Source organism: Globicephala melas, chromosome 15 (genome assembly GCF_963455315.2).
Source record: "Globicephala melas chromosome 15, mGloMel1.2, whole genome shotgun sequence".
Taxonomy (NCBI): domain Eukaryota; kingdom Metazoa; phylum Chordata; class Mammalia; order Artiodactyla; family Delphinidae; genus Globicephala; species Globicephala melas.
Genome location: NC_083328.1, coordinates 65,958,825 through 65,974,621, shown reverse-complemented (window position 1 = coordinate 65,974,621; position 15,797 = coordinate 65,958,825). Strand labels below are relative to the sequence as shown.

Genomic DNA, 15,797 nt, shown 5'->3' with positions numbered 1-15,797 from the left:
TGAACTGGGAGGAGAGGCTGGGACCTGCTGGGGCACACCGACCCACTGACCGTGCTTCTCCGGGTCTCTCAGAGCTTGTGTGAGGCCAGCCACTCCCCAGTATTGAAATCATTCATTCATTCGTTCAAAAATACCGGTCCGTCATAATAGCCACTCCTTTGATTACACCTTCAGGTAGCTTTCTCTTCTCTCACCTGATCATTTTCTTTCGTTTTTAAGATTTATTTTTTTGATGTGGATTATTTTTAAAGTCTTTATTGAATTTGTTACAATATTGCTTCTGTTTTATGTTTTGGCTTTTTGGCCGCCAGGCATGTGGGATCTTAGCTCCCTGACCAGGGATGAAACCCGCACCCCCTGCATTGGAAGGCCAAGTCTTAACCACAGGACTGCCAGGGAAGTCCCTCACCTCCTTGTTTTTTGCCTGGCAAAACCCCAAACCTGGTTAAACCCCACTCTCCACCTACTTTCCTCCTGCACCCAGGCCACCATACAGTGCAGGGGAAAAGAAAGACACAGTCATGCCCACCAGCTGTGCCTGAAATTCATGGTCTCAAGTGGGCCCTTAAGTTTGCCTGCTAGCCTCTGTTTCCCTAACTTCTCTCTACCTTTTCCTCTCTCGTTCTTACTTTTAGAGTTTGCTTTCTATTTCACTGAGAAAATAATAGCAGTCAGGGAAGATAGTTCCACATGCTCCCACCACATCTTCCTACCTGTTTGCATCTCTGCCCACATACTGGGCCTTCCGTTACTATGGATGAGCTGTCTGTGAGCCTATCTAATGCCAGTCCTTCCATTTGGGCAGTAGCTGCCAATCCCCCTACTACTAACCTATGTCTCTCCAGCAATTCCCTCCTCTTTCCTGGATCATCAGTTTCCCTGCTTTACTGGTTCATTCCTATCAGCATACAAACATGCTGTAATATTTTTCATCCTGCAAACAACACTCATGACCCTACATCCCTCTAGAGCTTCCTCCCCATTTCACTCTCACTTTTATAGCATAAAGCCTCAAACAGCTTGTCTATACTTGCCATCTCCAGTCTTCCTCCCATTCTGTCTTGAATCCTGTCCAATCAGGCTGATTCCTACACTGGCCAACCAAAACCTCTTGTCAAGATCATTGTGAGGGACTTCCCTGGCAGTCCAGTGCTTAAGACTTTGCCTTCCAATGCAGGGGTTGCAGGTTTGATCCCTGGTCGGGGAGCTAGGAACCCACATGCCTCACGGTCAAAAAAACCGAAACATAAAAAACAGAAGCAGTGTTATAACAAGTTCAATAACGACTTTAAAAATGGTCCACATAAAAAAAAAATCTTAAAAAGAAAAAGATCGTCATGAGCTCCACGGTGTTAAATCTAATAGCCAATTTTTAGGCCTCATTTTCTTTGTGTAAATGAGAAGACATATATACAACTGTAAAGTGCTTCATAAATGTGAGACATTACCATTATCATGTATCAATATACTTTTTTTAAATAAATTTATTTTATTTTTGCCTGCGTTGGGTCTTCATTGCTGCACGCGGGCTTTCTCTAGTTGCGGTGAGTAGGGGCTACTCTTCGTTGTGGTGCGCGGGCTTCTCATTGCAGTGGCTTCTCTTGTTGCAGAGCATGGGCTCTAGGCACGTGGGCTTCAGTAGTTGTGGCACATGGGCTCCGTAGTTGTGGCTCGTGGGCTCTAGAGCACAGGCTCAGTAGTTGTGGCACACGGGCTTAGTTGCTCCGTGGCATGTGGGATCTTCCCAGACCAGGGTTCGAACCTGTGTCCCCTGCATTGGCAGGCGGATTCTTAACCACTGCGCCACCAGGGAAGTCCTCAATATACTTTTTTAAATGGATGAATGTCCGCTGCTACAAAGATACTTCCGTTCTTCCCCTCTCTCCCCATACCCAGCCTGTTTATGAAATTTTTCAAGCCCAAGTGTGGAGATTTCTATGTGTCCCTGCTCTGGCAGCCAGCATCCAGAAGGGTCCAAGACAGCATCCTTTTTCATCCTCTTCCAAGACACCAACAAACATCTGTATGTGATGAAAACAATGACCACTGTCTGGGGCTGTGCAGTCATAGAGTTTGTCAATCTCTCCATTGCCTAAGGTCAGAAGTGAGAATAACCACGGTCTCACCTGCTGAATTGTTGTAATAATGTGAAGTAGTATGTAGTATTTTACTTCCCCACTATAAACTGTATGAGGAGAAGGACTGGGGTGGTTTGGGGAGAAGAGGATAGGACAGGTCAGTGCACTCCAAGAAGAGAACAGAAGAGAAGGGCAGCCCTGTTACATATAAATGTGTCATCAGACAACCATTTGAAAGTGTGGGGGAAAATGGTATATGAGCTATTATAGGGCTCCATGTTAATTTCAAAAGAAGCATTTGACAGAGTGAAGCTCATTTCCAACCACCCTTCTTTTCTTGACTTCACCAGGTTTCACCTTCTTGCAGTCTAGAAAGATACCTCTCCGTATCTGAGCCCTCAGAGCTCCCTCTGATTCAGGGGCCAACTGGGAGAGCCCTCTGTGGTGGGATCAGGGACCTGGAACCCTCCCCTGCCCTTCATCCCAGGCACTACCATTTTGTGAATTCAAATCATTAGGGTTCAAGCGAGCTCATAGCAATGACCACAGCCACACTAAACAGGTGTTATTAAAAGGAATTTAATAATCTTAATTAAAAACTCTTAACAGCGAATTCTGTCACAGGCCTTGGCAGCTGGAAGCAACTCCAGGGGCGCACCCCTCTGGGATGTGGTCGAGCCACAGTCTCGAACATGGGGCTCACCACTGCCGCATGGCGTGGTGCTACCTGGAAGTTACTTCAATACAATATCAAAGATCCACGAGGGTTTTTTTTAAAAAACGTTTTAAATATATTAGACTCTCTTGATTGCCATTTTTACACAAAGCTGCTGATACAGTATACAGAGTTTTAACTTTTTTTTTTCACATAAAATACATTTTTCTTAAATGTTCTCTGTACATCAGTGGCTTCTGGTCTGGTGAATTATTGCGGAGGGCTGTGGGTCTACAGACTTTTCCTGGGTGCACAGAGCCAGGCCCCGCACTGTGGCACTTGCAATGCCCATGGGAAGCAGGCCCTCCGGCCAACTGGCCAACAAGAGACTGTCGAGGAAAGCTTCTAGCAGAGGCAGTCACTTCTGCGGAGTCACCCACTGACCACATGACTCTTTGCTCTTATGTGCCCTGGGGGAGGGGAGGCTGTCCCCAAGCCACAACAGCAAGAGTTAAATACAGTCCTTCTGGGCATCCCATAAGGAGTGCCCTTCTGGAAAGTGTCCCAGTATTCTGCTCTGGGAAAGCAAGTGGAAGGGAGAACTCAAGATCAAAAGATATCTGACACCAACAACCAAAATGGTCTCATGTTACTACAAGGCCAGCAAACTGGTGGGTAGGACAGGGGACACAGCTTTGTTAACTTTTCTAAGCCTATTGAAATTGATCAAACAGTACAGAGCAGTTTCACCAATGCTGCATATTTGATGGAGAACTACATCCTGAAGTCTTCAGAAGACCTGGGCTTAGGGTGCACTCAACTTCCTGGAGCTACTCTCAGGCCAGAAACTCACTCTCTGGTGATAGCCACCAATTTTCAGTTGTTTGGGGCATAAGGTGGGAGCAAGGGCGAGAGCTCAGAGGGAGCCATGTGGCACAGGCTTTAGAAGTGGCCTTCTTTCATCTGCCAGGAACTGCCACCAGACCTGGGTCTAAGCGGGAGCTGGGCATCTGGTCGACCTTGCCAGCTTTCTCCCTGCTCCTTGATCCACACCTGCCAGGAATAGAGGCAGACTCATGAGGAAAGTTTTCGATATTAAAGGAGAAGCTCCTTTTCCTCCCAATATCCGTTGGTGGGGCAGGACTAGGTAATAAATGAGCAAAAATGAGGAAGAGACAATGAGCTTAAGAACCTGAGATGCATTTGGCAACAAGTTCCAGACTCCTTGTTCTTCTAGACACTGACTTCAAACTGGTATTATACAGTGGCTGAAAGATGCTGGCCTAAAGGCAGTTATCCTTGAAAGTCCCAGGTGGACTTGGGATGGTATCTGCCTGGAACCCAAGATCCAGCATCTCCATTTAGTGGCAAATGTTATCCAGGGGTGGTGATGTCAGCAGCTTCCCAGCTAAAGAAATTCATACGCTAGGGATTCTAGGAGCAGAAAAGTAAAGGGTTGCTGGACTAGGATGCAGCCTTTCTGTCTCAGGTGAACTGAATGGGGCTGTTGATGCTCATGACCATGAGGATGGTCATGACCATCATCAAAGGATGAGACCTCACTCTCTCATTCCTCCTTTATCCCTGGAACCTAATACAGTGCCTGGTGAGTCACAGCTACTCAATAAACTACATGAGTGAATAAATGAATGACTTTGGCCCCAGCTTGTCCCTTGACACCGAGGAGACCCACAGGGAAAGTTCCCCCAGGTACTTGAAGGGAATGGTTTATCCCCGACTGAAAACACGCGCTAAAGCCCAAGAGTCTGCAGTTGGCTCCTGTCAGGGGATCAGCTGGGATTCCCAGCCTTCTGTGTGGGAGAGGAACGGCCCAGGAGGCAGGAAGAAAAGGAGGAAGCAGGGAACAGCCAGAAGGGCTCAGAGCGGGCAATAAATACCTTCAGTCTCTGGCCCCTGAGCAAACAGATCTGAAAACGTACACAGCTCTCTCCTAGGAGCGTGTGTCTTCCCTCAGCACCTCCCAGCTTGCAGCTCAAGTGGGCTCAAGAGGAATTTCAGTGTCAGTCTGATCTGAACACTATTTTAAAGCCTAAAAGGCATGTGTGTTTTGAATCATCCCTGCCCTGCTCCAGCCATAGGATGAGATGATGGAGAGTCAGCCCCAGACCCCAGGGATGTGGCAGGTGTCACGCACACCTGTCTGAAGTCGCCTGACCTGCCTTTCCACCCTGGACTGGATCCGTCCTGGAGCTGGGGTGGGAGTGGCCTGGTGCTGTGACTCTCCCTGCATCCAGGAGCACTGTTCTCTGACCCAGCTGCCCTGCTCCTGGTAAAGCATCAACGAGGCCCTTGGGATCCAGCTCTGCCTCTGGGCTATGGGAGCCATGGCGACCACAGTGGAGGACTGGGACAAACAGCAGACCTCATTACTAGGACTGTGGCACAAGGGGGCTCCTCCAGCCCCAGCCTCTGGCCCAGATGTCCCTCGGTGAGAATTTCTCATAAGCTCAGAAAGAAAAGGGTTAAAGGAAACCCAGATTTGCCCCCCAAATTCCAGAATCTGGACCTCAGGGGCCCCTTCAGAGCTCTAAAGAGGTAGTTTTAGACAAGTAAAGGGTGCACAGAGCAGGAAACAAACCTGCAGTTCGTTAGTTATACCAGAAGGTTTTGGCCGATTCCACGGACAGCGCCCAACTCGTGGGCAACAATTTCAAAGGGGCTCACGAGAGAATGCAGTGAAGAGGTGGCAGGCAGCCTGTCTCTCATAGGCTTCCCTCCGCAGCATCAGAAAGATTGGGGCTATGAAATAGTAGAGCTGGGCAAGACCCAACTACAGCCCCACCACCGCTCTCCTGAATGCAGTGCAGGGTGTTGGACCATGTGCACCTTGGATTTTCAGCCTTGGGCTGTCACCACTCTGGCAGGAGCAGGATGGGAGCTCCTGGGCCAGACAGCAACTCACAAGGGCCAACTGGCAAATCCGTCTCACCAAGCATTCCAGAAAATGCAAAGCTGGCCTGGGAGTGCTGAGCATTCACTCTGGGAGAGGTAGGGGCCCCGGCAGCCCCCCACTGCTCACTCTGATGGCTTCGTCTGAGGAGGGCCGGCTGAGACAGGCTGGACTGAAATCAGCCGAATATTCACAAAGGTTGGCCAGGGCGCTGGGCTCTGTCATGGTTACCAGAGATGTCTGCAGAAATTAACAACATGAATTTGCCTCTCTCCCTGGAAAAGCCCTTCCAACTGAAGTTTCTCGCTTAGCTTCATTTGTCCAACACCAGTCAGTAAAACCTAGTGATCGTGATACTGTTCAGGAAAGAAAACTAATTCAGTGGACCCCCTTCCCAACCTGAAGCTTTGTAGCCTAAAAGAATTCTTTCAGCAAATGCACTTTTGGAAACACTACCTTTGTTCTCTCTCCCCTCCATCTTTTGATGCTTCCACCCAAGAGCAAAATATGATTTGGATTATTCCAGGATTGGAATAGCCAGGTTTTCCACCTTGGCCCCTGGGCACTCACACAGCTGGCACTTGGCACAAGCAAGGCTGTGGGGAGCAGGCCTACGCCCGTGTCATCCACCCGACGTGGGCGCATAGCTCCCTCTGGATGCAGAGAGGACCTCCTGTTCCTGCCGGATGTGGATGATGATAGCAAACCCTGGTAGGGCTCTGGGCAGGCTGACAGGTATCAGCTTAGCAGGCCTCCTCCCCTGCTAAAGCCATGTTGGCAGTGGCGACAAAACTCTGAGTCTTAACTTCAGTCCTCTTGGGAAGAGCCCACAAATTCTCAGTCCCACCTGCTTCCCATGAGCCCAGCTGTGTCATCCCTACACATGTTGATTGTGTGTGTGTGTGTGTGTGTGTGTGTGTGTGTGTGTGTATTGATATGTCACACGTGAGTACTGGTCCAGAGAAGCCTTTACCAACAACAGAACCAGAATCCCAGCCCATGCTCCTGAAATCTGACAGCAGGATGAGTCAGGAAGCCACTATGGGCCTTGTGTTTGATGGCAGACAGTGCGGCAAGAAGCAGAACCGTGGGAAGTGGTGATGCTATGGGCAGCTGGCTGAGAGGTGAGGTTAGCGTTCCTCTGGAAAGCAGAGCCCACCTCTCCCCAGCTGCCCTCGGAAGCCTCCCCAGGCAGGGCTGCTGGGCTGGCCTGGATTCCAGGGACCCTCTCCCCAGAGCATCCCTCCCCTCCATCCCTCAGGGACTAGGAGATGCGGCAGCAGCCGTGGACCTTCTCCTCCATTTCCTCCATGGGGGCCTTGAACTTCAAGAGTGGGGGGTCTCCACTGGTGACCGTGTAATACACCGAGGTCCCATTGCTGCTGTACGGGGAAGTTCTGCCTCCGATCAAAGGGGCCTTGCCTTCGCTGCCGCCCTCACCCGTCCTGCCCATGCCGCTACCCAGATGGGTGCTCAGGAAGGGGTGGCTGAGCAGCTTGGCAGCAGCCCGCTGCCGCTTCAGCTCCAGAAGCGTCTGGGGGCTCTGTTCCTTGTAGCCACTCCAGGGCGGGGTGGCATCGGCCATGCCAGGGTTGCCATAGGCCATGTTGTAGTCCGGCACCTCATGCACTTTCCAGACGTCCCCGTTGGACAGCGCATACTGGTAGGTGCTGACCGGAGCCCGGAGGCCATTCTCAACAGGCACGTCCATTTCACTTCGTGGGATCTTGGTAGGAAACTCGGAGAGCAGCACGGGCTTCTCCAGCCTGGGGTTCTTGAGGGTGAGAAGGACAACGTTACCAGCTGGCTGGAAGATCTGAACCCATACCCCACTTGTGCCTCTGCTGAAAGCATGATTGTTTGGGCCTGTCCTCATCCATTTTCCCTACCTGGGTAATAAGACTTCTATTTTCCTTTGGGGAACTCACCAATCTATGGGTTTTGATAGAGTTGACCCACTCTCACCTTTGCTCCCAGCAAAAGACCACGACCCCAGGCCTGGCCAATCAATAAACTCCCTACAGGAATTGGTTCAGGGGTGGGTTCCTGACTGAAATTGGTTCAGTGAAACTCAACCCTGGGACTTGTGCTAGAAAAGTTGGGAAAGAGCAGATCTATTTCTGTAGGAACTACGCTGGTAAGAATGATGTACTGGGGAGATACCATTTCAAAGGGTCTACTTGGCTGTGAAGCCAGCACTAAGGAAGACTGAAAGAGAGACAGAGACTGAGAGAGAGAGAGACTGCATCCTAATGATATGTTTTGAGCCCCTGGATCCACTTGGCCCCAGACTTTCCAGTTACATAAGCCAATGCATCTCTTTTTTGTGTAAGTCGATTTTAGTTGGGTCACTTGTAATCCTTCCTCTTAGCCCCTGGTATATCTCCACTACAAATGGAAGACGCTCTTACCCAGAGATCTTTTATACCTAGAAATCCCTGGGTAATAAGAGCTTTAAAAGTAGCTGCAGCCTATGGGCTTCCCTGGTGGCGCAGTGGTTGGGAGTCCACCTGCCAATGCAGGGGACACAGGTTCGTGCCCCGGTCCGGGAGGATCCCGCGTGCCGCGGAGTGGCTGGGCCCATGGGCCGTGGCCGCCGGGCCTGCGCGTCTGGGGCCGCAGCGGTGGGAGGCCCGCGTACCACAAAAAAAATTTAAAAAGTAGCTGCAGCCTAGAAACTATGACTAAAAGGTAGATTCATCTGACAGTGACGAAAATATAAAGCATAGCAAAGTCAAAAGACACATGAAAAACTAGAAATATATTTACAACCTATAAGAGAAAAGGGACTAATTTCCAAATGTATAAAGAGCTCTTAAAAGTCCATTTGAAAAAGCCCAACTACCCAACGGAAAAAACAGGCAAAGGACATTAATATTCAGATCACAGCAAAATGTAGATCTATATAGCATATAAATGTAGGAAAAATTTTCAATCTCACAAATAGTTAATGACATAAAAATTTAAACAACAAAATATCATTTTTACCCATCACATTGACAAATTTTTAAAAAATATTTATTCATTTATCATTTATTTACTTTTGGCTGCGTCGGGTCTTTGTTGTGGTACGCGGGCTCAGTAGTTGTGGCGCACGGGCTTAGTTGCCCGGATCCTGACCAGGGATCGAACCTCTGTCCCGTGCATTAGAAGGTGGATTCTTAACCACTGGACCATCATGGAAGTCCCAACACATTTTTTTTTTTTGGTTGGCGGGGAAGTGTACTGAGTGGCTTGTGGAATCTCAGTTCCCTGACCAGGGATCAAACCTGGGCCTTCAGCAGTGAAAGCACAGAGTCCTAACCACTGGACTGCCATAGAATTCTTGACAAATATTTTTAAAGTTTGTTATTATTCAGTGCTTGCAGGGGTGTGGGAAGTAGACAGGAGTGTCAACTGCCACAACTTCTTTGGAGGGCAATGTCACACCATCCACAAAAAAAAAAATTTTTTTTTAAGAAAAATATATACTTTGCACAAGCATGCCCATTTCCAGGACTTTGTTTCACAGATAGATTCCCTCAGGGGAGCATGAAAACCATCATTAGGCAGGTGGGAAATTATGGCAAGTACTTGTATTAGACTGTTCTGGAGCTGGTAGGAAAAAATGAAGGAAGTCTCTATGTGCTGACTTGTGATTCCAAGAATCTGATTTCTTGGAAAGATCTCCAAGAAATATATAATTAGATTAAAATATGGTAAGGAGAGGAATGCTTCCCATAGCAAGTTGCCATTTATGTGTGTGTTTCTTCTGTTTCTTCAGTGGCTTCTTCTGAACTATGCAGGCAAACTGATGACAAATGGGATGGGAGGATGCAGATTCTTGATGGTCTAAATCAGTGCTTCTCAATCTTTCATGTGCATATGAGTCACCTGGGGCTCTTGTTAAAATGTATATTCTGATTCACTAGGTCTGGGTTGGGACCCAAATTTCAGCATTTCTAACACGTTCCTGCGAATAATTTGAGCAGCAGGGATGGAAGTCACTCGTTCTCAGCCTTGAGTGCATATTGGAATCATCTGAGAGATTTTAAACACATGCAATGCCGAACTGAAAAGCAACATGCTGTGTGATTCAATCAACATACTGTATGATTTTGGAAAAGGCAAAACTTTGGAGACGGTAAAAAGATCAGTGATTGCCTGGGGTTGGGTAGGGATGGATAGGGAGCATCAGGGATTTTTAGGGCAATGAAAATATTCTGTATGACACTTTAATGATGGACACATGACATTATATATTTGTTAAAATCCATAGAACATACAACCAGAAAAGTGAACCCTAATGGAAACTATGGACTTTAGTTAATATAATGTATCAATACTGGCTCATCAATGATAACGTGTATACTACACTAAAGCAAGAGGTTAATAATAGTGGAAACAGGGGGGCATGATAACGAGGTTATATTGGAACTGTCCGTACTTCCCACTTCTTTTTCTTTTTTTTTTTTTGGCTGTATCGCAGCGTGTGGGATCTTAGTTACCCGACCGGGGATCAAACCCATACCCCTGCAGTGGAAGTGTGGAGTCTTAACCATTGGACCACCAGGGAATTCCCCCCACTTATTTATCTGAAAACCTAAAACTAGTCAAAAAGTAAATAAATACATAAAGTCTATTCATTAAATAGATAAATAGGGACTTCCCTGGTGGCGCAGTGGTTAAGAATCCGCCTGCCAATGCAGGTGACAAGCGTTCAATCTCTGGTCCAGGAGGATCCCACATGCCACAGAGCAACTAAGCCCGTGCACCACGACTACTGAGCCTGCACTCTAGAGCCTGCGAGCCACAAATACTGAGCCCTCGTGCCACAACTACTGAAGCCCACGTGCCCGTGCTCCACAACAAGTGAAGCCACCGCAATGAGAAGCCCGCGCACTGCAGCCAAGAGTAGCCCCTGCTCGCCGCAACTAGAGGAAGCCCGTGAGCAACAATGAAGACCCAATGCAGCCAAAGATTAATTAATTAATTAATACAATGCCTGAGCCCCAAGCCTGGAGATTCTGATTTAATCAGTTGGGACTGCAGCCTGGACATCAGGTTTTTTCAAAACAAAAACAAAACACCACCCCAAGGTGATTTTCTTTTACAGTTAAGATTGTGAACCACTGGTTGAAGAGACGGGGCTGTCTTATTACTGCTGTGCCTGCTATCAGTGAATCAGCTCTGCCAAAACCATGTACCCAAGCCAGCCCTGGGGGTTAACAGCACAGAGCCTTGGCAGAAACCTGACTTGGGAGTCAGGCTGAGCAAATACTCCCTTAGATCAGTGGTTCTCAAATTCATGCATGCATCATAATCCTTTGCAGGGCTGGTTAAAACAGAGAGTGCTGGGCCTCAGCCCCAGGGATTCTGATTTGGTACATCTGGGGTAGGGCCTGAGAATCTGCATTTCTAACAAGTTCCCAGGTGACACTGACACTGCTGGTCCAGGGACCACACTTTGAGAATCCCTACCTTATAGACTATTATGTCCTTGACAGCACCTAAGGCCTTGAAAGGTAGTAGGAACAAAAAAGGAAGGAGCTTTGAGCTTTGCAGCTGTATCCTGTGACCTCCTTGTTCCCTCTGGGGCTGGGACAGGGACCCTGGACCCTGACGGTTTCCCTGGGACAGGACTTCTGAGCACCTGAGAGAGGACTGCCTGCTTCTGGCTATGCCATCTCTGTACCCTGTCTTCTCCTCCCTGGTCTGAAACCCCAGCCCCTGAGGCCAAGTGGCCCATCTGATTGCTTTCACTCAACTCCAGATAAACTGAAGCCTTGATGAGGAATCTCCAGAAATTAACAACAACAACAAACTCAGACCTAACTCAGGCTGGTCTCCAGCATCCCTATCCCCCCACCCTTTCCCTACAGGGCTAATGCTTTATGAAACTCTACATCAAAGAGCACTTCTGAGAGAATCCTGGGGCCTGTGAGATCTGAATAGACACACGGAAAGGAGCAGGCGTGGAGAGGGAAACCCCTGAGGGTTTCTTGAAGAATCTCAGTCTCTCCTATGAATCAATAAGGAAAAGATAAACAGCCCAATAAAAAAGGGCTAAAGAACAGATGAAGCACGAAGAGATAACCAGTTGGCCAATAAGCACAAGAAAAGGTTCAACATCATCCACCATCGGGAAAAACAAACTAAAAATTTGAGCTACACAGCAACCCCACCAGGACGGCTCACACGCAGAGAACTAACTATCCCAACAGCTGGCAAGAAAGGCGCCTTCACTGCTGAAGGGAGAGCAGACAGGTACAACTGCTCTGGAAAACTGCCGGGCGGGATCTCTGAAAGGTACATATCGCCTACCCCGTAACTCATACCGCATTCCTTGGTAAATACCCTCCAGAAAACAGCGCTTGTGTCCATCAAAAGACACACACAAGGATGTCCGGAGCAGCTTTATTCAAAATAGCCCAGGCTGGAAACAACCCAAATGTCCACCAACGGACGAATGGACACATAAATTGTAGACTATGTAAATAATAGAATTTACAGAGCAATGAAAAAGAATGAACTGCTGCTGAATGCCACCACGTGGAGGAATCTCGGAGACACAAAGAAACCAAACACATGGCTTCCCTGGTGGCGCAGTGGTTGAGAGTCCGCCTGCCGATGCAAGGGACGCGGGTTCGTGCCCCGGTCCGGGAAGATCCCACATGCCGCGGAGCGGCTGCGCCCGTGAGCCATGGCCGCTGAGCCTGCGCGTCCGGAGCCTGTGCTCCGCAACGGGAGATGCCACAACAGGGAGAGGCCCGCGTACCATCCCCCCCAAAAAAGAAACCAAACACAAAGAACCATAGACTGCCTGGGTCCATTCATATGCAGATGCAGGTGCAAAACTAATCTTTAGTGCTCCAAGTTAAATAGTGGCTACCTTTGGGGTGGGAGAAGTCCTTGGAAAAGAGAACATGGGAGCCTTCTGGGATGACAAAAATGCTCTATACTTTCATCGGAAGCTATGTGTTTGTAAGTTTATTGAAAAATTCATTTAAGCTTTGTGTACTTAACACAAGTTACACATGAATCACAAAGAAAAAATAATTAAAGCATAGCTGGGAGGCATTTGAAATGTGATTCGATTTTGATCTACAACTCTTTTCTCTCCCAACCTCCAAGTTTAGGGAAGAAGGAAGACAAAAGCTCCACGTGTGCCGGCTCCATCCCAGCCAGTGCTTTGATGGGGATTCTCTTGCCTTCTCTCCAGCTGGCAAGACAAGCCCTCATGTGACCTCCCTGTTCACGCAGGAAAGCAGGGCCCCACTGAGACATTTTGCATCCCTCCAAAGCAACACTTGCTAGAAATGTTTTCAACTGCTCATCGTGTAATGGAAGAACCACAAAGGCAGACCCCTACTGGTATGGTCAGCCTCTTCCTTCTTGTCCCCAGCAATTCTGCTCTGGTCCCAAACCTGCTCACTCCTCTCAGCAAGGCTGCAGCCATGCATGGACCTGAGTGTATCGGTACTGAGTCGAACAGTGTCCCCCCAAAACTCATACCCACCCCACATCTCTGAGTGTAACCTTATTTGGAAGTAGGGTCTTTGCAGGTGTAATCAGTTAAATTAAGAAGAGGTCACATTGGATGAGACCTAGAGGGGTGGGATAGGGAGGGTGGGAGGGAGACGCAAGAGGGAGGGGATATGGGGATATATGTATATGTATAGCGGATTCACTTTGTTATACAGCAGAAACTAACACAACATTGTAAAGCAATTATACTCCAATAAAGATGTTAGGAAAAAGAAAAAAAGATGAGGTCATACTGGATGAGGGTGGGCTCTAATCCAATGACTGGTATCTTTCTAAGAGAAAACAGAGATACACACACATATACAAGGAAGGCCATGTCAAGACAGAGGCAGTGACTGGAGGCCTGCTAGCAAAAAGCCAAGGAAGGCCTGAGCCGTCAAAAGCTAGGAGAGAGGCATGGAACAGATTTCCCTTCTGAGACCCCAGAAGGAGCCAACCCTGTTGACACCTTGATTTTTAGACCTCTGGCCTCCAGAACTGGGAGAGAATACATTTCTGTTGCTTCAAGCCACCAAGTTTGCAGTCTTTCGTTACAGCAGCTCTCAGAAACTAATACAGCATCCTCTTAGGAAAGTGGTTGAATGCTCAGACCATTGGCTCCTCCTGGAGCCGGCTTCTTAGATGTCCTGCCAGCCCCTTACTATTTTTCAAAAATTTTCTTCCAACCTGATGTCTCAACACAATTCTCCACATCTTGTTATATTTCCCCCGAAGAAGTTGTAGTGCCCTCTCCCCCAGGGTGGCTGCCCTACGAAATCTCTCTTCTGGGCAGCTCAGAACTAAATCTCTCTTCTGCTGGAGCCCAAGCAGGCACATGGTGATCACTCACTCCCTGGCAATTATGAGTCCCTACTGTGTGCAAGTCTCCCGGCTCTGACACGAACACACCCTACGCTTGCCCCATTAACCACGGTAGCTGCCCACATCAGACAGGATCCAGCTAGTTTAAGGGCACTGCCAGCTGACCACCCTCTGAAGGCTCTGAGATGAAGAGGCAACACCAGGCTGGGGCCCTGTCCCCCTCCCACGGCAGTGACCAAGACGGGGGCCAGGCAGGAGGCAGGCACTCACCGGGTCCTTATTCTCTTGGTCTGTCCTGGTCTCCCTGATGTCCCCATTGTAGGTGGAGGTCCGCTGATCGTCGGCTGCGCTCCTCTGCTGCCATAGTATGGCCTCTCCCTCATACTCCTTCCTGTACAGGTTGGTTCTGTCCGACAGGCTGGCTCGACGCACCACCTTCCTAAGGGGAGTGGGGGTGGGGGGATGCTGAGAGGCTGCATCCAGGCGCCATGGGTGGGGGCATCCTCGGGCGCCCCGGCTGCCCTGCCCCTGACTCACCCGCGGCTGCCCGCACTGGACGTCCTGCGGCTCAAGGATGACTTGTGCCTCAACTGCGACTTCATGATCACGTCGTGCTTGTGTTTTAGCTCCAACAGCAGTACCTTGAACTCTTCCTCTTCACACAGGTCTGAAGGGGCAAAGGAGCCCATGGTGGGGGATAGTGCAGGGGGCTGTGGCCCCTGAGGGCCCTCCAGACCAGAGGAGCTGCCACGCCAACCCACTGAAAACTCCCAGCATCTTTTGGGACATGGGAGGAGGGGAGAAAACAGTGCCAGCCTTATTTCTGGGCTACGACTCAATCCTTAGAGGACTGTAAGAAGAGGAAACCCATGTCCCATGTACAGTCCCAATTCCCAGTTATGACCGAAGGATTCAGACACCTTTGATAGCTTCCAAGAGGAGTCATTAATTCCCCACAAAAAGTATCAAGGGAAACAAGCAGGTACCCCATGTAGCCCAAGCAAGAACTTATGAAAAGATGCTGAAATCATACATCCCTACCCACTCAATCCACCTCATCCTTTCATTCAGCCGTCTACCTATTCGCTGAACCAGTCATCCATCCATAGACTCATCCTCTACCCACCCATCCTCTTATTCATTCATACATACATTCATCCACTTATCCACCCATCCATCCATCCATCCATCTACCACCCATTAATTTATTCATTCATCCAACTATCCATCCACACACCAACCCACCGTCTATCCAACCATATTTAACCATTTATCCTCTATTCATCAAAAAATCGATGAATGCTTATGTATGTACCAAGTGTTGTCCTGAACTTACCTATTGGCATCTCATCCATGGACGTCCTAGCACTGAGACTGGCCCCATGGGACACTAATAGCTCTGCCATCTGCATCTGAAACATAGGAAGAAGCCAAGGTTTCCCCCTACCCAGGGCTCAGAAAGCCTAGGAGGTGGAGAGAGTATTCAAAGCTTCTTAGGATGTGATCCAAAGAATGGTGGGGCAAAGCTGACTCCCAGGGAAGGCTCTGCCCCCTAAAGCCAGGAATCCTGGCAAATGCAATTGGCTTGACACCTCCTCCAGCATGTCTGGGCCATACCAAGGGACAGAAGAAGGAGTCAGCTATAACTCCAGAGCTGTCAGGTGTTTAAAGAGGAATGGTGAAAGCCACCGAGATTTCTATCTGGGAGACAAAGGGAGAAACTATTCAAGGCAGAAATGTGGGGAATTTTCCAGCAAATTGGATTGTCGTCTTGTTAGGACACAACTCGTCAATCATTTCTGCAAACTCCCTAGGTTTTTTCATA

The 15,797-nt window shown here is 48.7% G+C and overlaps 1 protein-coding gene across 2 annotated transcripts in view; it reads right to left on the bottom strand.

Moving 5' to 3' along the window:
* Positions 1-2,641: 2,641 nt before the first annotated feature.
* The window catches only part of PPP1R16B (protein phosphatase 1 regulatory subunit 16B), a 102,915-nt gene continuing 89,759 nt past the window's right edge, over positions 2,642-15,797 (bottom strand). Inside the window, exons 8-11 of one of the 2 annotated variants that reach the window (XM_060284176.1) lie at positions 15,309-15,384; positions 14,510-14,639; positions 14,243-14,411; positions 2,642-7,418 (exon numbers count right to left, since the gene is read on the bottom strand). In XM_060284176.1, coding sequence (XP_060140159.1) covers positions 6,909-7,418; positions 14,243-14,411; positions 14,510-14,639; positions 15,309-15,384 — 885 coding nt within the window. In that variant the 3' untranslated portion in view covers positions 2,642-6,908. The remainder of the gene's footprint in view (positions 7,419-14,242; positions 14,412-14,509; positions 14,640-15,308; positions 15,385-15,797) is intronic. The other variant, XM_060284177.1, reaches the window with a different exon arrangement.